Here is a 22,243-nt window from a genome sequence, read left to right as displayed (position 1 = left end):
GAATATTCTAAGATTGCTGTGTTGAATGTACTTTTTAATCAACAGAGTGGGGATGATGAAGACTACAAGAGAATATACACAAAAAAGATTAAACCAAGGCTGAAGTCTGAAGACCTTGCGGAGGGAGTGGATGTTCGTACAGAGCGACATAGCAGCACAAGCAGTGATGGTAGCACAATTACCACCATCACTCGTCGTATCACAACCTACACAGTTGATATGCCAAGTGGCATAAGTGAGAAACTTGAAATGTCAAGTCCAGACTTAAAGAGACTACGGCATGACTCTGGAGAAGGCTCTCCTCATATCAGAATCTTACATGGCAGCCCTTCAGGTAAAGTGGGAGCAGAAGAAGGAGTCTTTGAGTCAGGCAATTTAAGTTACACTGGGCCACAAGTCAGTTCTACGGAGACACACTGGGGCAGCAAGGGAGTTCAGACAACAGTTATAAGAGAGGTGAAAGACAGAAATACAGATCTCAGATTTAAAGGGATAAACTTTGGAGTAACAGGCCATGAAGGCACAACGATCACAAGAGGGAGTGGAGAGCAAGGAGAGGAAAGCATTCGGGTTTCTGAAACAAATACGACACTAAGAGACAGTACAAATAATGAAAGAAATGTAACAATGGGAGGGTTGGGAGGTGCAGAAATTGGTGAAAATGGAGCATCAGTTAGTGTCTCTTTTCCAGGCAAAAACATGCAGATTCCAGCTGCGATGGATAAAACACAAGTGGGAGGTTCTGACACCAGTTTAGGTGAGATGTCAAAAGCAGAGGTATCTAAAATTATTATCAGTCACCCACAGAAAAAGGGATCAGGCGGTACTGATGTCAGACTTGCTGGAGTGTCAGCAAATGTAGATACTAACTTGAGATCACCAGTCACCATAGATAATGTTGCCTCAGGATTGTTATCATCACCAGGCAATGTTTCAGTGACAGATATGGATATAAATTTCACCAGTTCAAAGATAAAACTTGTGGATGATGCATCTGTCAGTTGCCTGACAGATGTCAGTGTTAGATGTGTTGAGGGTGAGAGTGACCTCAAAGTACCAAAGAGTGAAGGCAAATACAAAATGGAAGTTAAAGGTCTATCTCAATCTGGAGGAGATATGGAGTCTAAACTGAAAAGTTCTAAGCTGAATGAAAATCATAATGTAACATCAATGGAGAGAAAAACAGCAACATCTAAAGCAAACATTAAAGATGCAGATGCAAATATCGAAGCAAAAGAAGGGGCTTTCAAAACACCTCAAATAAAGATGCCATCCTATGGGTCCATAGGATTAAAAGTCGATGCAAAAGTTCCACAGGTTGAGATTAAAGTGACAGAATCTCCAATTGAAAGCAATAGCATGACAACAAAAGGAACTGGGTTCAAATTGCCATCTGTGTCAGATCATAACTTGAAAGAACACATAAAGGACAATGAAGCTGATGTTGGAGGAACAAAAACAAATAAACAAGGGTCGAAAGTAAAGGAGGAAACAAAAAAATCTGACAAAAACAGGAAAGGTCCAGATCTGGAAATTCAAGGGCCTAAGAGTGGATCTGAAATGCCAAAAATAAAGATGCCAACTCTGGACATTAAAAGTAAAACTTTAAAAGCTTCAGATGTAGACATCAATCTTAAGGGGCCAAAAGATGAAAATAATATGGAAGTAAAAGCTCCAAATATTCAAAAGAATGAGGAAGTTCCTGAAGCAGACTTTAAAGGTCGAGATATTGACATAGAGAGTAAAGAAGGAGGGCTTAAAATGTCTAAATTCAAGCTGCCATCATTTGGAATGAAGGGTCCAGAACTTAATGTTGATCCTTCTGAAAGACATGTTACTGTGGAAACCGCTGATGTTGACAATAAAGCACCAGAAGTTGACATTAAGAATAAAAATGATGAATTAAAAGGACCCAAATTCAACATGCCAACAATTTCAGGACCCAAATTGTCCATGACAGATGTGGATTTCAACTTGAAAGGTCCCAAACTCAAAGGTGATGCAGATCTGTCGGCTCCAAAGATTAAAGGAGACATAAAAACACCAGACATTGACATTAAGGGTCGAGAAGTTGACATTGAAGGATCTAAGGGTGGATTTGAAATACCCAAAATAAAGATGCCTTCACTGAACATCAAGGGACCAAAAGTGGAAGCACCAGATGTGGACATCAACCTAAAAGAACGAAAACTTGGAGGGGATGTTGATATAAAAGCGCCAAGGATTCAAGGAAAACTTGAAGGTCCTGAGTTGGATATTGAAGGTCCAGGTGTTGATATTGATGGTCACAAAGGGGGATTCAAAATGCCAAAGTTCAAAATGCCATCATTTGGAGTGAAAGGTCCCAATCTGGAAGGTCCCGAAGTTGATGTCAACCTACCAAAAGGAAACATTGATATCAAAGCACCTGATGTTGACGTGAAAGGACCAGAAGTGGACATTGAGGGTCCAAATGCAAAATTAAAAGGACCCAAATTCAACATGCCAACAATTTCAGGACCCAAATTGTCCATGACAGATGTGGATTTCAACTTGAAAGGTCCCAAACTCAAAGGTGATGCAGATCTGTCGGCTCCAAAGATTAAAGGAGACATAACAACACCAGACATTGACATTAAGGGTCGAGAAGTTGACATTGAAGGATCTAAGGGTGGATTTGAAATACCCAAAATAAAGATGCCATCACTGAACATCAAGGGACCAAAAGTGGAAGCACCAGATGTGGACATCAACCTAAAAGGACCAAAACTTGGAGGGGATGTTGATATAAAAGCGCCAAGGATTCAAGGAAAACTTGAAGGTCCTGAGTTGGATATTGAAGGTCCAGGTGTTGATATTGATGGTCACAAAGGGGGATTCAAAATGCCAAAGTTCAAAATGCCATCATTTGGAGTGAAAGGTCCCAATCTGGAAGGTCCCGAAGTTGATGTCAACCTACCAAAAGGAAACATTGATATCAAAGCACCTGATGTTGACGTGAAAGGACCAGAAGTGGACATTGAGGGTCCAAATGCAAAAATAAAAGGACCCAAGTTCAACATGCCAACAATTTCAGGACCCAAATTGTCCATGCCAGATGTGGATTTCAACACGAAAGGTCCCAAAGACAAAGAAGATGCAGATCTGTCAGCTCCAAAGATTAAAGGAGACATAAAAACACCAGACATTGACATTAAGGGTCCAGAAGTTGACATTGAAGGGCCCAAGGGTGGATTTGAAATGCCAAAAATAAAGATGCCTTCATTGAACATTAAGGGACAAAAAGTGGAAGCCCCAGATGTGGACATTAACCTAAAAGGACGAAAACTTGGAGGGGACATTGATATAAAAGCTCCAAAGATTGAAGGCAATATCGAAGGTCCTGAGTTGGATATTGAAAGTCCAGATGTTGATATTGAAGGTCACAAAGGAGGATACAAAATGCCAAAGTTCAAAATGCCATCATTTGGAATGAAAGGTCCCAAACTGGAAGGTCCCGAAGTTGATGTCAACCTACCAAAGAGAAACATTGACATCAAAGTGCCAGATGTTGATGTTAAAGGAACAGAAGTGGACATTGAGGGTCCAAAGGCAAAATTAAAAGGACCCAAATTCAACATGCCAACAATTTCAGGACCCAAATTGTCCATGCCAGATGTGGATTTCAACTTAAAAGGTCCTAAACTCAAAGGTGATGCAGATCTGTCAGCTCCAAAGATTAAAGGAGACATAAAAACACCAGACATTGACATTAAGGGTCCAGAAGTTGACATTGAAGGACCCAAGGGTGGATTTGAAATGCCCAAAATAAAGATGCCATCACTGAACATCAAGGGACCAAAAGTGGAGGCCCCAGATATGGACATCAACCTAAAAGGATCAAAACTTGGAGGGGACATTGATATAAAAGCTCCAAAGATTGAAGGAAGTATTGAAGGTCCTGAGTTGAACCTTGAAGGTCCAGATATGGATATTGATGGTCACAAAGGAGGATTCAAAATGCCAAAGTTCAAAATACCATCATTTGGAGTGAAAGGTCCCAAACTGGAAGGTCCCGAAGTTGATGTCAACCTACCAAAAGGAAACATTGAAATCAAAGCGCCAGATGTTGATGTTAAAGGACCAGAAGTGGACATTGAGGGTCCAAATGCAAAATTAAAAGGACCCAAATTCAACATGCCAACAATTTCAGGACCCAAATTGTCCATGACAGATGTGGATTTCAACTTAAAAGGTCCTAAACTCAAAGGTGATGCAGATCTGTCACCTCCAAAGATTAAAGGAGACATAAAAACACCAGACATTGACATTAAGGGTCCAGAAGTTGACATTGAAGGACCCAAAGGTGGATTCGAAATGCCAAAAATAAAGATGCCATCATTGAACATTAAGGGGCCAAAAGTGGAAGCCCCAGATGTTGACATCAACCTAAAAGGACCAAAACTTGGAGGGAATGTTGATATGAAAGCTCCAAAGATTGAAGGAAGTATTGAAGGTCCTGAGTTGAACCTTGAAGGCCCAGATATGGATATTGATGGTCACAAAGGAGGATTCAAAATGCCAAAGTTCAAAATGCCATCATTTGGAGTGAAAGGTCCCAAACTGGAAGGTCCCGAAGTTGATGTCAACCTACCAAAAGGAAACATTGACATCAAAGCGCCAGATGTTGATGTTAAAGGACCAGAAGTGGACATTGAGGGTCCAAATGCAAAATTAAAAGGACCCAAATTCAACATGCCAACAATTTCAGGACCTAAATTGTCCATGCTAGATGTGGATTTCAACTTAAAAGGTCCTAAACTCAAAGGTGATGCAGATCTGTCAGCTCCAAAGATTAAAGGAGACATAAAAACACCAGACATTGACATTAAGGGTCCAGAAGTTGACATTGAAGGACCCATGGGTGGATTTGAAATGCCCAAAATAAAGATGCCATCATTGAACATTAAAGGACCAAAAGTGGAAGCCCCAGATATGGACATCAACCTAAAAGGACCAAAACTTGGAGGGGATGTTGATATCAAGGCTCCAAAGATTGAAGGAAGTATTGAAGGTCCTGAGTTGAACCTTGAAGGCCCAGATATGGATATTGATGGTCACAAAGGAGGATTCAAAATGCCAAAGGTCAAAATGCCATCATTTGGAGTGAAAGGTCCCAAACTGGAAGGTCCCGAAGTTGATGTCAACCTACCAAAAGGAAACATTAACATCAAAGCGCCAGATGTTGATGTTAAAGGACTAGAAGTGGACATTGAGGGTCCAAATGCAAAATTGAAAGGACCCAAATTCAACATGCCAACAATTTCAGGACCCAAAATGTCCATGCCAGATGTGGATTTCAACTTAAAAGGTCCTAAACTCAAAGGTGATGCAGATCTGTCAGCTCCAAAGATTAAAGGGGACATAAAAACACCAGACATTGACATTAAGGGTCCAGAAGTTGACATTGAAGGACCCAAGGGTGGATTTGAAATGCCCAAAATAAAGATGCCATCATTGAACATTAAGGGGCCCAAAGTGGAAGCCCCAGATATGGACATCAACCTAAAAGGACCAAAACTTGGAGGGGATGTTGATATCAAGGCTCCAAAGATTGAAGGAAGTATTGAAGGTCCTGAGTTGAACCTTGAAGGCCCAGATATGGACATTGATGGTCACAAAGGAGGATTCAAAATGCCAAAGTTCAAAATACCATCATTTGGAGTGAAAGGTCCCAAACTGGAAGGTCCTGAAGTTGATGTCAACCTACCAAAAGGAAACATTGAAATCAAAGCGCCAGATGTTGATGTTAAAGGACCAGAAGTGGACATTGAGGGTCCTAATGCTAAATTGAAAGGACCCAAATTCAACATGCCAACAATTTCAGGACCCAAATTGTCCATGCCAGATGTGGATTTCAACTTGAAAGGTCCCAAACTCAAAGGTGATGCAGATCTGTCAGCTCCAAAGATTAAAGGAGACATAAAAACACCAGACATTGACATTAAGGGTCCAGAAGTTGACATTGAAGGACCCAAGGGTGGATTTGAAATGCCCAAAATAAAGATGCCGTCACTGAACATTAAGGGACCAAAAGTGGAAGCCCCAGATGTTGACATCAACCTAAAAGGACCAAAACTTGGAGGGGATGTTGATATGAAAGCTCCAAAGATTGAAGGAAGTATTGAAGGTCCTGAGTTGAACCTTGAAGGTCCAGATATGGATATTGATGGTCACAAAGGAGGATTCAAAATGCCAAAGTTCAAAATGCCATCATTTGGAGTGAAAGGTCCCAAACTGGAAGGTCCCGAAGTTGATGTCAACCTACCTAAAGGCAACATTGATATTAAAGCACCTGATGTTGACATTAAAGCACCAGAAGTGGACATTAAGGGTCCAAATGCAAAATTAAAAGGACCCAAATTCAACATGCCAACAATTTCAGGACCCAAATTGTCCATGCCAGATGTGGATTTCAACTTGAAAGGTCCCAAACTCAAAGGTGATGCAGATCTGTCAGCTCCAAAGATTAAAGGAGACATAAAAACACCAGACATTGACATTAAGGGTCCAGAAGTTGACATTGAAGGACCCAAGGGTGGATTTGAAATGCCCAAAATAAAGATGCCTTCACTGAACATTAAGGGACCAAAAGTGGAGGCCCAAGATATGGACATAAACCTAAAAGGACCAAAACTTGGAGGGGATGTTGATATCAAGGCTCCAAAGATTGAAGGAAGTATTGAAGGTCCTGAGTTGAACCTTGAAGGCCCAGATATGGATATTGATGGTCACAAAGGAGGATTCAAAATGCCAAAGTTCAAGATGCCATCATTTGGAGTGAAAGGTCCCAAACTGGAAGGTCCTGAAGTTGATGTCAACCTACCAAAAGGAAACATTGACATCAAAGCGCCAGATGTTGATGTTAAAGGACCAGAAGTGGACATTGAGGGTCCAAATGCAAAATTAAAAGGACCCAAATTCAACATGCCAACAATTTCAGGACCCAAATTGTCCATGCCAGATGTGGATTTCAACTTGAAAGGTCCCAAACTCAAAGGTGATGCAGATCTGTCAGCTCCAAAGATTAAAGGAGACATAAAAACACCAGACATTGACATTAAGGGTCCAGAAGTTGACATTGAAGGACCCAAGGGTGGATTTGAAATGCCCAAAATAAAGATGCCGTCACTGAACATTAAGGGACCAAAAGTGGGGGCCCCAGATATGGACATAAACCTAAAAGGACCAAAACTTGGAGGGGATGTTGATATGAAAGCTCCAAAGATTGAAGGAAATATTGAAGGTCCTGAGTTGAACCTTGAAGGTCCAGATATGGACATTGATGGTCACAAAGGAGGATTCAAAATGCCAAAGTTCAAAATGCCATCATTTGGAGTGAAAGGTCCCAAACTTGAAGGTCCCGAAGTTGATGTCAACCTACCAAAAGGAAAAATTGATATTAAAGCACCTGATGTTGACATTAAAGGACCAGAAGTGGACATTGAGGGTCCTAATGCAAAATTAAAAGGACCCAAATTCAACATTCCAACAATTTCAGGACCCAAACTGTCCATGCCAGATGTGGATTTCAACTTGAAAGGTCCCAAACTCAAAGGTGATGCAGATCTGTCAGCTCCAAAGATTAAAGGAGACATAAAAACACCAGACATTGACATTAAGGGTCCAGAAGTTGACATTGAAGGACCCAAAGGTGGATTTGAAATGCCCAAAATAAAGATGCCGTCACTGAACATTAAGGGACCAAAAGTGGAAGCCCCAGATGTTGACATCAACCTAAAAGGACCAAAACTTGGAGGGAATGTTGATATGAAAGCTCCAAAGATTGAAGGAAGTATTGAAGGTCCTGAGTTGTACCTTGAAGGTCCAGATATGGATATTGATGGTCACAAAGGAGGATTCAAAATGCCAAAGTTCAAAATGCCATCATTTGGAGTGAAAGGTCCCAAACTGGAAGGTCCTGAAGTTGATGTCAACCTACCAAAAGGCAACATTGATATTAAAGCACCTGATGTTGACATTAAAGGACCAGAAGTGGACATTGAGGGTCCAAATGCAAAATTAAAAGGACCCAAATTCAACATGCCAACAATTTCAGGACCCAAATTGTCCATGCCAGATGTGGATTTCAACTTGAAAGGTCCCAAACTCAAAGGTGATGCAGATCTGTCAGCTCCAAAGATTAAAGGAGACATAAAAACACCAGACATTGACATTAAGGGTCCAGAAGTTGACATTGAAGGACCCAAGGGTGGATTTGAAATGCCCAAAATAAAGATGCCGTCACTGAACATTAAGGGACCAAAAGTGGGGGCCCCAGATATGGACATAAACCTAAAAGGACCAAAACTTGGAGGGGATGTTGATATCAAGGCTCCAAAGATTGAAGGAAGTATTGAAGGTCCTGATTTGAACCTTGAAGGCCCAGATATGGATATTGATGGTCACAAAGGAGGATTCAAAATGCCAAAGTTTAAAATGCCATCATTTGGAGTGAAAGGTCCCAAACTTGAAGGTCCCGAAGTTGATGTCAACCTACCAAAAGGAAACATTGATATTAAAGCACCTGATGTTGACATGAAAGGACCAGAAGTGGACATTGAGGGTCCTAATGCTAAATTAAAAGGACCCAAATTCAACATGCCAACAATTTCAGGACCCAAACTGTCCATGCCAGATGTGGATTTCAACTTGAAAGGTCCCAAACTCAAAGGTGATGCAGATCTGTCAGCTCCAAAGATTAAAGGAGACATAAAAACACCAGACATTGACATTAAGGGTCCAGAAGTTGACAATGAAGGACCCAAGGGTGGATTTGAAATGCCCAAAATAAAGATGCCGTCACTGAACATTAAGGGACCAAAAGTGGGGGCCCCAGATATGGACATAAACCTAAAAGGACCAAAACTTGGAGGGGATGTTGATATCAAAGCTCCAAAGATTGAAGGAAGTATTGAAGGTCCTGATTTGAACCTTGAAGGCCCAGATATGGATATTGATGGTCACAAAGGAGGATTCAAAATGCCAAAGTTTAAAATGCCATCATTTGGAGTGAAAGGTCCCAAACTGGAAGGTCCCGAAGTTGACGTCACCTTTCCAAAAGGAAACATTGATATCAAAGCACCTGATGTTGACATTAAAGCACCAGGAGTGGACATTGAGGGTCCAGATGCTAAATTAAAAGGACCCAAATTCAACATGCCAACAATTTCAGGACCCAAACTGTCCATGCCAGATGTGGATTTCAACTTGAAAGGTCCCAAACTCAAAGGTGATGCAGATCTGTCAGCTCCAAAGATTAAAGGAGACTTAAAAACACCAGACATTGACATTAAGGGTCCAGAAGTTGACATTGAAGGACCCACGGGTGGATTTGAAATGCCCAAAATAAAGATGCCTTCACTGAACATTAAGGGACCAAAAGTGGAGGCCCCAGATATGGACATAAACCTAAAAGGACCTAAACTTGGAGGGGATGTTGATATCAAGGCTCCAAAGATTGATGGAAGTATTGAAGGTCCTGATTTGAACCTTGAAGGCCCAGATATGGACATTGATGGTCACAAAGGAGGATTCAAAATGCCAAAGTTCAAGATGCCTTCATTTGGAGTGAAAGGTCCCAAACTGGAAGGTCCCGAAGTTGATGTCAACCTGCCAAAAGGAAACATTGCCATCAAAGCGCCAGATGTTGATGTTAAAGGACCAGAAGTGGACATTGAGGGTCCTAATGCTAAATTAAAAGGACCCAAATTCAACATGCCAACAATTTCAGGACCCAAATTGTCCATGCCAGATGTGGATTTCAACTTGAAAGGTCCCAAACTCAAAGGTGATGCAGATCTGTCAGCTCCAAAGATTAAAGGAGACATAAAAACACCAGACATTGACATTAAGGGTCCAGAAGTTGACATTGAAGGACCCAAGGGTGGATTTGAAATGCCCAAAATAAAGATGCCGTCACTGAACATTAAGGGACCAAAAGTGGAAGCCCCAGATTTTGACATCAACCTAAAAGGACCAAAACTTGGAGGGGATGTTGATATGAAAGCTCCAAAGATTGAAGGAAATATTGAAGGTCCTGAGTTGAACCTTGAAGGTCCAGATCTTGATATTGATGGTCACAAAGGAGGATTCAGAATGCCAAAGTTCAAGATGCCATCATTCGGAGTGAAAGGTCCCAAACTTGAAGGTCCCGAAGTTGATGTCAACCTACCAAAAGGAAACATTGATATTAAAGCACCTGATGTTGACATTAAAGGACCAGAAGTGGACATTGAGGGTCCTAATGCTAAATTAAAAGGACCCAAATTCAACATGCCAACAATTTCAGGACCCAAACTGTCCATGCCAGATGTGGATTTCAACTTGAAAGGTCCCAAACTCAAAGGTGATGCAGATGTGTCAGCTCCAAAGATTAAAGGAGACATAAAAACACCAGACATTGACATTAAGGGTCCAGAAGTTGACATTGAAGGACCCAAGGGTGGATTTGAAATGCCCAAAATAAAGATGCCGTCACTGAACATTAAGGGACCAAAAGTGGGGGCCCCAGATATGGACATAAACCTAAAAGGACCAAAACTTGGAGGGGATGTTGATATCAAAGCTCCAAAGATTGAAGGAAGTATTGAAGGTCCTGATTTGAACCTTGAAGGCCCAGATATGGATATTGATGGTCACAAAGGAGGATTCAAAATGCCAAAGTTTAAAATGCCATCATTTGGAGTGAAAGGTCCCAAACTGGAAGGTCCCGAAGTTGACGTCTACTTACCAAAAGGAAACATTGATATCAAAGCACCTGATGTTGACATTGAAGGGCCAGAAGTGGACATTGAGGGTCCAGATGCTAAATTAAAAGGACCCAAATTCAACATGCCAACAATTTCAGGACCCAAACTGTCCATGCCAGATGTGGATTTCAACTTGAAAGGTCCCAAACTCAAAGGTGATGCAGATCTGTCAGCTCCAAAGATTAAAGGAGACATAAAAACACCAGACATTGACATTAAGGGTCCAGAAGTTGACATTGAAGGACCCAAGGGTGGATTTGAAATGCCCAAAATAAAGATGCCTTCACTGAACATTAAAGGACCAAAAGTGGAGGCCCCAGATGTGGACATAAACCTAAAAGGACCAAAACTTGGAGGGGATGTTGATATCAAGGCTCCAAAGATTGAAGGAAGTATTGAAGGTCCTGATTTGAACCTTGAAGGCCCAGATCTTGATATTGATGGTCACAAAGGAGGATTCAAAATGCCAAAGTTCAAGATGCCTTCATTTGGAGTGAAAGGTCCCAAACTGGAAGGTCCCGAAGTTGATGTCAACCTGCCAAAAGGAAACATTGACATCAAAGCGCCAGATGTTGATGTTAAAGGACCAGAAGTGGACATTGAGGGTCCTAATGCTAAATTAAAAGGACCCAAATTCAACATGCCAACAATTTCAGGACCCAAATTGTCCATGCCAGATGTGGATTTCAACTTGAAAGGTCCCAAACTCAAAGGTGATGCAGATCTGTCAGCTCCAAAGATTAAAGCAGACATAAAAACACCAGACATTGACATTAAGGGTCCAGAAGTTGACATTGAAGGACCCAAGGGTGGATTTGAAATGCCCAAAATAAAGATGCCGTCACTGAACATTAAGGGACCAAAAGTGGAAGCCCCAGATTTTGACATCAACCTAAAAGGACCAAAACTTGGAGGGGATGTTGATATGAAAGCTCCAAAGATTGAAGGAAATATTGAAGGTCCTGAGTTGAACCTTGAAGGTCCAGATCTTGATATTGATGGTCACAAAGGAGGATTCAGAATGCCAAAGTTCAAAATGCCATCATTCGGAGTGAAAGGTCCCAAACTTGAAGGTCCCGAAGTTGATGTCAACCTACCAAAAGGAAACATTGATATTAAAGCACCTGATGTTGACATTAAAGGACCAGAAGTGGACATTGAGGGTCCAAATGCAAAATTAAAAGGACCCAAATTCAACATGCCAACAATTTCAGGACCCAAATTGTCCATGCCAGATGTGGATTTCAACTTGAAAGGTCCCAAACTCAAAGGTGATGCAGATCTGTCAGCTCCAAAGATTAAAGGAGACATAAAAACACCAGACATTGACATTAAGGGTCCAGAAGTTGACATTGAAGGACCCAAGGGTGGATTTGAAATGCCCAAAATAAAGATGCCGTCACTGAACATTAAGGGACCAAAAGTGGGGGCCCCAGATATGGACATAAACCTAAAAGGACCAAAACTTGGAGGGGATGTTGATATCAAAGCTCCAAAGATTGAAGGAAGTATTGAAGGTCCTGAGTTGAACCTTGAAGGCCCAGATATGGATATTGATGGTCACAAAGGAGGATTCAAAATGCCAAAGTTTAAAATGCCATCATTTGGAGTGAAAGGTCCCAAACTGGAAGGTCCCGAAGTTGATGTCAACATACCAAAAGGAAACATTGATATCAAAGCACCTGATGTTGACATTAAAGCACCAGAAGTGGACATTGAGGGTCCAGATGCTAAATTAAAAGGACCCAAATTCAACATGCCAACAATTTCAGGACCCAAACTGTCCATGCCAGATGTGGATTTCAACTTGAAAGGTCCCAAACTCAAAGGTGATGCAGATCTGTCAGCTCCAAAGATTAAAGGAGACATAAAAACACCAGACATTGACATTAAGGGTCCAGAAGTTGACATTGAAGGACCCAAGGGTGGATTTGAAATGCCCAAAATAAAGATGCCATCACTGAACTTTAAGGGACCAAAATTTGAAACTCCAGATGTGGACATCAACCTAAAAGGACCAAAAGTTGGAGGGGATGTTGATATGAAAGCTCCAAAGATTGAAGGAAGTATTGAAGGTCCTGAGGTGGATATTGAAGGTCCAGATGTTGATATTGAAGGTCACAAAGGAGGATTCAAAATGCCAAAGTTCAAAATGCCATCATTTGGAGTGAAAAGTCCCAAAATGGGAGGTCCTGAAGTTGATGTCAACCTACCAAAAGGAAATATTGATATCAAAGCACCTGATGTTGACATTGAAGGGCCAGAAGTGGACATTGAGGGTCCAAATGCAAAATTAAAAGGACCCAAATTCAACATGCCAACAATTTCAGGACCCAAATTGTCCATGCCAGATGTGGATTTCAACTTGAAAGGTCCCAAACTCAAAGGTGATGCAGATCTGTCAGCTCCAAAGATTAAAGGAGACATAAAAACACCAGAGATTGACATTAAGGGTCCAGAAGTTGACATTGAAGGACACAAGGGTGGATTTGAAATGCCCAAAATAAAGATGCCATCACTGAACATTAAGGGACCAAAACTGGAAGCCCCAGATGTTGACATCAACCTAAAAGGACCAAAACTTGGAGGGGATGTTGATATGAAAGCTCCAAAGATTGAAGGAAATATTGAAGGTCCTGAGTTGAACCTTGAAGGTCCAGATCTTGATATTGATGGTCACAAAGGAGGATTCAGAATGCCAAAGTTCAAAATGCCATCATTCGGAGTGAAAGGTCCCAAACTTGAAGGTCCCGAAGTTGATGTCAACCTACCAAAAGGAAACATTGATATCAAAGCACCTGATGTTGACATTGAAGGGCCAGAAGTGGACATTGAGGGTCCAAATGCAAAATTAAAAGGACCCAAATTCAACATGCCAACAATTTCAGGACCCAAATTGTCCATGCCAGATGTGGATTTCAACTTGAAAGGTCCCAAACTCAAAGGTGATGCAGATCTGTCAGCTCCAAAGATTAAAGGAGACATAAAAACACCAGACATTGACATTAAGGGTCCAGAAGTTGACATTGAAGGACCCAAGGGTGGATTTGAAATGCCCAAAATAAAGATGCCTTCACTGAACATTAAGGGACCAAAAGTGGAGGCCCCAGATATGGCCATAAACCTAAAAGGACCAAAACTTGAAGGGGATGTTGATATGAAAACTCCAAAGATTGATGGAAATATTGAAGGTCCTGAGTTGAACCTTGAAGGTCCAGATCTTGATATTGATGGTCACAAAGGAGGATTCAAAATGCCAAAGTTCAAAATGCCATCATTTGGAGTGAAAGGTCCCAAACTGGAAGGTCCAGAAGTTGATGTCAACCTTCCAAAAGGAAACATTGACATCAAAGCTGCTGATGCTGACATTAAAGGACCAGAGTTCAATATTGAGGGTCCAAATGCAAATGTAAAAGGACCCAAATTCCACATGCCAACAATTTCAGGACCCAAATTGTCCATGCCAGATGTGGATTTGAACTTGAAAGGTCCCAAACTCAAAGGTGATGCAGGTGTGTCAGCACCAAAGATTAAAGGTCACAAAGGAGGATTCAAAATGCCAAAGTTCAAAATGCCATCATTTGGAGTGAAAGGTCCCAAAATGGAAAGTCCTGAAGTTGACATAGACCTACCACAAGGAAACATTGACATCAAAGCACCTGATGCTGATATTAAAGGACCAGAAGTGGACATTGAGGGTCCAAATGCAAAATTAAAAGGACCCAAATTCAACATGCCAACAATTTCAGGACCCAAATTGTCCATGCCAGATGTGGATTTCAACTTGAAAGGTCCCAAACTCAAAGGTGATGCAGATCTGTCAGCTCCAAAGATGAAAGGAGACATAAAAACACCAGACATTGAAATTAAGGGTCCAGAAGTTGACATTGAAGGACCCAAGGGTGGATTTGAAATGCCCAAAATAAAGATGCCTTCACTGAACATTAAGGGACCAAAAGTGGAGGCCCCAGATATGGCCATAAACCTAAAAGGACCAAAACTTGGAGGGGATGTTGATATGAAAGCTCCAAAGATTGAAGGAAGTATTGAAGGTCCTGAGTTGAACCTTGAAGGTCCAGATCTTGATATTGATGGTCACAAAGGAGGATTCAAAATGCCAAAGTTCAAAATGCCATCATTTGGAGTGAAAGGTCCCAATCTTGAAGGTCCCGAAGTTGATGTCAACATACCAAAAGGAAAAATTGATATTAAAGCACCTGATGTTGACATTAAAGGACCAGAAGTGGACATTGAGGGTCCAAATGCAAAATTAAAAGGACCCAAATTCAACATGCCAGCAATTTCAGGACCCAAATTGTCCATGCCAGATGTGGATTTCAACTTGAAAGGTCCCAAACTCAAAGGTGATGCAGATCTGTCAGCTCCAAAGATTAAAGGAGACATAAAAACACCAGACATTGACATTAAGGGTCCAGAAGTTGACATTGAAGGACCCAAAGGTGGATTTGAAATGCCCAAAATAAAGATGCCGTCACTGAACATTAAGGGACCAAAAGTGGAAGCCCCAGATGTTGACATCAACCTAAAAGGACCAAAACTTGGAGGGGATGTTGATATCAAAGCTCCAAAGATTGAAGGAAGTATTGAAGGTCCTGATTTGAACCTTGAAGGTCCAGATCTTGATATTGATGGTCACAAAGGAGGATTCAAAATGCCAAAGTTCAAAATGCCATCATTTGGAGTGAAAGGTCCCAATCTTGAAGGTCCCGAAGTTGATGTCAACATACCAAAAGGAAAAATTGATATTAAAGCACCTGATGTTGACATTAAAGGACCAGAAGTGGACATTGAGGGTCCAAATGCTAAATTAAAAGGACCCAAATTCAACATGCCAACAATTTCAGGACCCAAATTGTCCATGCCAGATGTGGATTTCAACTTGAAAGGTCCCAAACTCAAAGGTGATGCAGATCTGTCAGCTCCAAAGATTAAAGGAGACATAAAAACACCAGACATTGACATTAAGGGTCCAGAAGTTGACATTGAAGGACCCAAGGGTGGATTTGAAATGCCCAAAATAAAGATGCCGTCACTGAACATTAAGGGACCAAAAGTGGAAGCCCCAGATGTTGACATCAACCTAAAAGGACCAAAACTTGGAAGGGATGTTGATATGAAAGCTCCAAAGATTGAAGGAAATATTGAAGGTCCTGAGTTGAACCTTGAAGGTCCAGATATGGATATTGATGGTCACAAAGGAGGATTCAAAATGCCAAAGTTCAAAATGCCATCATTTGGAGTGAAAGGTCCCAATCTTGAAGGTCCAGAAGTTGATGTCAACATACCAAAAGGAAATATTGATATTAAAGCACCTGATGTTGACATTAAAGGACCAGAAGTGGACATTGAGGGTCCAAATGCAAAATTAAAAGGACCCAAATTCAACATGCCAACAATTTCAGGACCCAAACTGTCCATGCCAGATGTGGATTTCAACTTGAAAGGTCCCAAACTCAAAGGTGATGCAGATCTGTCAGCTCCAAAGATTAAAGGAGACATAAAAACACCAGACATTGACATTAAGGGTCCAGAAGTTGACATTGAAGGACCCAAAGGTGGATTTGAAATGCCCAAAATAAAGATGCCGTCACTGAACATTAAGGGACCAAAAGTGGAAGCCCCAGATGTTGACATCAACCTAAAAGGACCAAAACTTGGAGGGGATGTTGATATGAAAGCTCCAAAGATTGAAGGAAGTATTGAAGGTCCTGAGTTGAACCTTGAAGGTCCAGATCTTGATATTGATGGTCACAAAGGAGGATTCAAAATGCCAAAGTTCAAAATGCCATCATTTGGAGTGAAAGGTCCCAAACTGGAAGGTCCCGAAGTTGATGTCAACCTACCAAAAGGAAACATTAATATTAAAGCACCTGATGTTGATGTTAAAGGACCAGAAGTGGACATTGAGGGTCCAAATGCAAAATTAAAAGGACCCAAATTCAACATGCCAACAATTTCAGGACCCAAATTGTCCATGCCAGATGTGGATTTCAACTTGAAAGGTCCCAAACTCAAAGGTGATGCAGATCTGTCAGCTCCAAAGATTAAAGGAGACATAAAAACACCAGACATTGACATTAAGGGTCCAGAAGTTGACATTGAAGGACCCAAGGGTGGATTTGAAATGCCCAAAATAAAGATGCCGTCACTGAACATTAAGGGACCAAAAGTGGAAGCCCCAGATGTTGACATCAACCTAAAAGGACCAAAACTTGGAAGGGATGTTGATATGAAAGCTCCAAAGATTGAAGGAAATATTGAAGGTCCTGAGTTGAACCTTGAAGGTCCAGATATGGATATTGATGGTCACAAAGGAGGATTCAAAATGCCAAAGTTCAAAATGCCATCATTTGGAGTGAAAGGTCCCAATCTTGAAGGTCCCGAAGTTGATGTCAACATACCAAAAGGAAAAATTGATATTAAAGCACCTGATGTTGACATTAAAGGACCAGAAGTGGACATTGAGGGTCCAAATGCAAAATTAAAAGGACCCAAATTCAACATGCCAACAATTTCAGGACCCAAACTGTCCATGCCAGATGTGGATTTCAACTTGAAAGGTCCCAAACTCAAAGGTGATGCAGATCTGTCAGCTCCAAAGATTAAAGGAGACATAAAAACACCAGACATTGACATTAAGGGTCCAGAAGTTGACATTGAAGGACCCAAAGGTGGATTTGAAATGCCCAAAATAAAGATGCCGTCACTGAACATTAAGGGACCAAAAGTGGAAGCCCCAGATGTTGACATCAACCTAAAAGGACCAAAACTTGGAGGGGATGTTGATATCAAAGCTCCAAAGATTGAAGGAAGTATTGAAGGTCCTGAGTTGAACCTTGAAGGTCCAGATATGGATATTGATGGTCACAAAGGAGGATTCAAAATGCCAAAGTTCAAAATGCCATCATTTGGAGTGAAAGGTCCCAATCTTGAAGGTCCCGAAGTTGATGTCAACATACCAAAAGGAAACATTAATATTAAAGCACCTGATGTTGACATTAAAGGACCAGAAGTGGACATTGAGGGTCCAAATGCAAAATTAAAAGGACCCAAATTCAACATGCCAACAATTTCAGGACCCAAATTGTCCATGCCAGATGTGGATTTCAACTTGAAAGGTCCCAAACTCAAAGGTGATGCAGATCTGTCAGCTCCAAAGATTAAAGGAGACATAAAAACACCAGACATTGACATTAAGGGTCCAGAAGTTGACATTGAAGGACCCAAAGGTGGATTTGAAATGCCCAAAATAAAGATGCCGTCACTGAACATTAAGGGACCAAAAGTGGAAGCCCCAGATGTTGACATCAACCTAAAAGGACCAAAACTTGGAGGGGATGTTGATATGAAAGCTCCAAAGATTGAAGGAAGTATTGAAGGTCCTGAGTTGAACCTTGAAGGTCCAGATATGGATATTGATGGTCACAAAGGAGGATTCAAAATGCCAAAGTTCAAAATGCCATCATTTGGAGTGAAAGGTCCCAATCTTGAAGGTCCCGAAGTTGATGTCAACATACCAAAAGGAAAAATTGATATTAAAGCACCTGATGTTGACATTAAAGGACCAGAAGTGGACATTGAGGGTCCTAATGCTAAATTAAAAGGACCCAAATTCAACATGCCAACAATTTCAGGACCCAAACTGTCCATGCCAGATGTGGATTTCAACTTGAAAGGTCCCAAACTCAAAGGTGATGCAGATCTGTCAGCTCCAAAGATTAAAGGAGACATAAAAACACCAGACATTGACATTAAGGGTCCAGAAGTTGACATTGAAGGACCCAAAGGTGGATTTGAAATGCCCAAAATAAAGATGCCGTCACTGAACATTAAGGGACCAAAAGTGGAAGCCCCAGATGTTGACATCAACCTAAAAGGACCAAAACTTGGAGGGGATGTTGATATGAAAGCTCCAAAGATTGAAGGAAATATTGAAGGTCCTGAGTTGAACCTTGAAGGTCCAGATCTTGATATTGATGGTCACAAAGGAGGATTCAAAATGCCAAAGTTCAAAATGCCATCATTTGGAGTGAAAGGTCCCAATCTTGAAGGTCCCGAAGTTGATGTCAACATACCAAAAGGAAAAATTGATATTAAAGCACCTGATGTTGACATTAAAAGACCAGAAGTGGACATTGAGGGTCCTAATGCTAAATTAAAAGGACCCAAATTCAACATGCCAACAATTTCAGGACCCAAACTGTCCATGCCAGATGTGGATTTCAACTTGAAAGGTCCCAAACTCAAAGGTGATGCAGATCTGTCAGCTCCAAACATTAAAGGAGACATAAAAACACCAGACATTGACATTAAGGGTCCAGAAGTTGACATTGAAGGACCCAAAGGTGGATTTGAAATGCCCAAAATAAAGATGCCGTCACTGAACATTAAGGGACCAAAAGTGGAAGCCCCAGATGTTGACATCAACCTAAAAGGACCAAAACTTGGAGGGGATGTTGATATGAAAGCTCCAAAGATTGAAGGAAATATTGAAGGTCCTGAGTTGAACCTTGAAGGTCCAGATCTTGATATTGATGGTCACAAAGGAGGATTCAAAATGCCAAAGTTCAAAATGCCATCATTTGGAGTGAAAGGTCCCAAACTGGAAGGTCCCGAAGTTGATGTCAACCTACCAAAAGGAAACATTGATATTAAAGCACCTGATGTTGATGTTAAAGGACCAGAAGTGGACCTTGAGGGCCCGGGTGCAAAATTAAAAGGACCCAAATTCAACATGCCAACAATTTCAGGACCCAAATTGTCCATGCCAGATGTGGATTTTAATTTGAAAGGTCCCAAACTCAAAGGTGATGCAGATCTCTCAGCACCAAAGATTAAAGGAGACATAAAAACACCAGACATTGACATTAAGGGTCCAGAAGTTGACATTGAAGGACCCAAGGGTGGATTTGAAATGCCCAAAATAAAGATGCCATCACTGAACCTTAAGGGACCAAAAGTGGAAGCCCCAGATGTGGACATCACCCTAAAAGGAGCTGGAGACGTTTCAGTATCAAACCTTAAGGGCGATATAAAAGTTCCTGACATTGATGTCAAAAGCCCAAATATTGACATAGACTTGGGAGGTTTTAATGCTAGTGTCAACCCTGACTCTGAAAAGACAGGTATTACATTTCCCAAGTTCAAAGGACCAAAGTTTTCGTCAAAATCTCCTGAATTTGAAGGGCCCACTGTTAAGACACCTGTAACTGGTATTGGTGCAAAAGGTTCCAAAACAGAAGTTAGCTTTCCTGATACTGAAGTCAGTCTTGATGCCCCTGACATAGATATTAATGTAAAGGGTAAAAAGGGAAAATTTAAACTTCCTAAAGTGAAAGGAAAGGCCAAGAAACCAGAAGTTGACATTGAAACACCAGAGGTAGATATGGGTGATCCTAACATCAGTGCCAAAAGAACAAAAGTAAAGAAGCATCTTTTTGGAAAGCTACACTTTCCTGATGTGGAGTTGGATGTCAAATCACCAAAAGTGAAAAGTGATGCATCTTTATCTGAGGAATTGAAATCCTCTGATTTAGATTTGCCATCTGCTAGCTTGAACACTGCTATTGATGGATCTGGCACTGGTGGTGTTAAGCATGTTCATTTAGAAGGGCCAGATATGAACGTCAAATCTTCAAGTCCAAAATTGGCTGGTGCAAAAAAGGGTCCAGAAGTTATTGCAAGCAATTCTGGAAGTGCATCTGGCAGTTTTCAGTATCCAGAGGGTGCGATAACCTTTCCTAAAATCAAAGTTCCAAAGTTTGGAATTTTATTGCCTGATGTCAAAGACCAAGAAAGTAGTGGAAAAGCCAAAACAAAACTAACAGCAAGTGGAGATGTAAACATTCAGTCACCATCAGTCAGTTCTCAAGTTAGTTCACAAAATGTTGAGTTGCCCAGTCCAGAACTGAGACATCATGAAAGCAAAGTTAAGGTAAAGATGCCAAAATTGTTTGGTAAATCAAAAGCAAAGGGCAGTAGTACAAGTGATCTTCATGATCGAGATGCAGAACTGAGTGCAAGTGGAAAAGGGAGTAAGGGCACTGAAGAACTTAGTATACGTTCTGGTGAACTTATGGGAGGAAAATTAGATCTAGAAGGTAATTCTGGACTCAGTGTATCAACTAAAGGCAAGTCAGCCTCATTGGATCTGTTTAAAAAATCCAGACACCGGTCTTCATCTCTGAGTGATGAGGGTTCCCTTGCAGTCAGCTCTCCTTCTGCTCACTTACAAGCTGAGGGGGGTGACATTTCGTTGGATCTCGGGAAAAGTAAGGCCAAAGAAAAGAAAGGAAAGTTGAAGTTTGGCACATTTGGAGGTTTTGGTTCAAAGTCAAAGGGCTCATATGAAGTGACTCTTGGAAATGACAGTGAATCAGTTACGGAAGGGAGTGTTTCTTTACCTTCTAAAAAATCAAGATTATCTTCATCCTCGAGTAGTGAAAGTGGTTCAAGAGGTGGTTTCAGGTTCCCAAAAATTGAGCTTTCAGTTTCACCTAAGAAGTGATTGAGGCAAACTGAATCTCATGTACATACAAATATATCCTGCAAATACAATAAAGTAAACTTTCAAACCTTGATTTTTCAAGAACTAATGGGTACATGCATGGTTCTCTCAGCTTGGTTAATGGAAACTCAGTTTAAAATAAAATAGATCTGAGTGCATGAGATTGTTTAAAATTAGTTAAAACTGTAAATAAGATTCATTTGTATTGTAATAATAAATATTGTTTTGTACATAGTACAGATTTATTGAACATATGCCATCTCACAAATTTATCAACAATAGCTGTTACAGAGTTTTTCACTGTGTCAGGATTTATTGAATTAAATGAATGTTCAAATGAATGGGTGTGGTATATTTCTACTTCGGGGTCTCTTGCAGAAAACAAACACATTAGTTATTTTGATCTATATTTGAGTGATGATGTGCTTTATAACTCCAAACACATTTAAACAGTTCAATTTTATCGATAAAATTGTCTTATTTTCAAGCTTTAATATATAATCTTTGTAGAAGCATATTTTCACAAGAGTGATGATGTATATAGCAGAATTGCAAAGACTTACTTTTTTTCAAATTCTCTGAAGTGCTGCAAGTGTTTTTTTTTCCTCATTTAAAAAATGTATTTTGGTTAAATTCAATGTCATTTACAACAAATATAAGTTAGTTTTGATTATTTCAAACAGGTTTCTTATTCTGTCATTTTCATTTTACTGATCTTCTGTATTTTGTTTCAATTTGTCACTCTCTCTGTATACACAAAATGCTTACATAAAGATGTGCCACAAATAAACTGTCAGTTTTTTTAGGTCATTTATTTGCATTTAAGTTCTTGGATGATGGAAAGATACATAGAATTGATCAGATATGATGGAGAGATTTATTGTCAGGCTCTGTTCATCTGTGTGCATTCTGTCAAACAAACTTAATAAACAGATTTATAGAATAA

General features: G+C 40.6%; 1 protein-coding gene across 2 annotated transcripts in view; it reads left to right on the top strand.

The window, feature by feature from the left end:
• ahnak (AHNAK nucleoprotein) overlaps window positions 1-22,243 on the top strand; it is a 33,564-nt gene extending 11,321 nt beyond the window's left edge. Inside the window, exons 6-7 of one of the 2 annotated variants that reach the window (XM_079249928.1) lie at window positions 46-16,051; window positions 16,610-22,243. In XM_079249928.1, the coding sequence (XP_079106054.1) occupies window positions 46-16,051; window positions 16,610-21,297 (20,694 nt within the window). In that variant the 3' untranslated portion in view covers window positions 21,298-22,243. Of the gene's footprint in view, window positions 1-45 lie in introns of both variants that reach the window. The other variant, XM_079249927.1, reaches the window with a different exon arrangement.

This window comes from Telmatherina bonti (genome assembly GCF_933228915.1).
Source record: "Telmatherina bonti genome assembly, chromosome: 12".
NCBI lineage: Eukaryota > Metazoa > Chordata > Actinopteri > Atheriniformes > Telmatherinidae > Telmatherina > Telmatherina bonti.
The sequence above is the reverse complement of the archived record's forward strand: the minus strand, read 5'-3'. Positions and strand labels throughout refer to the sequence as shown.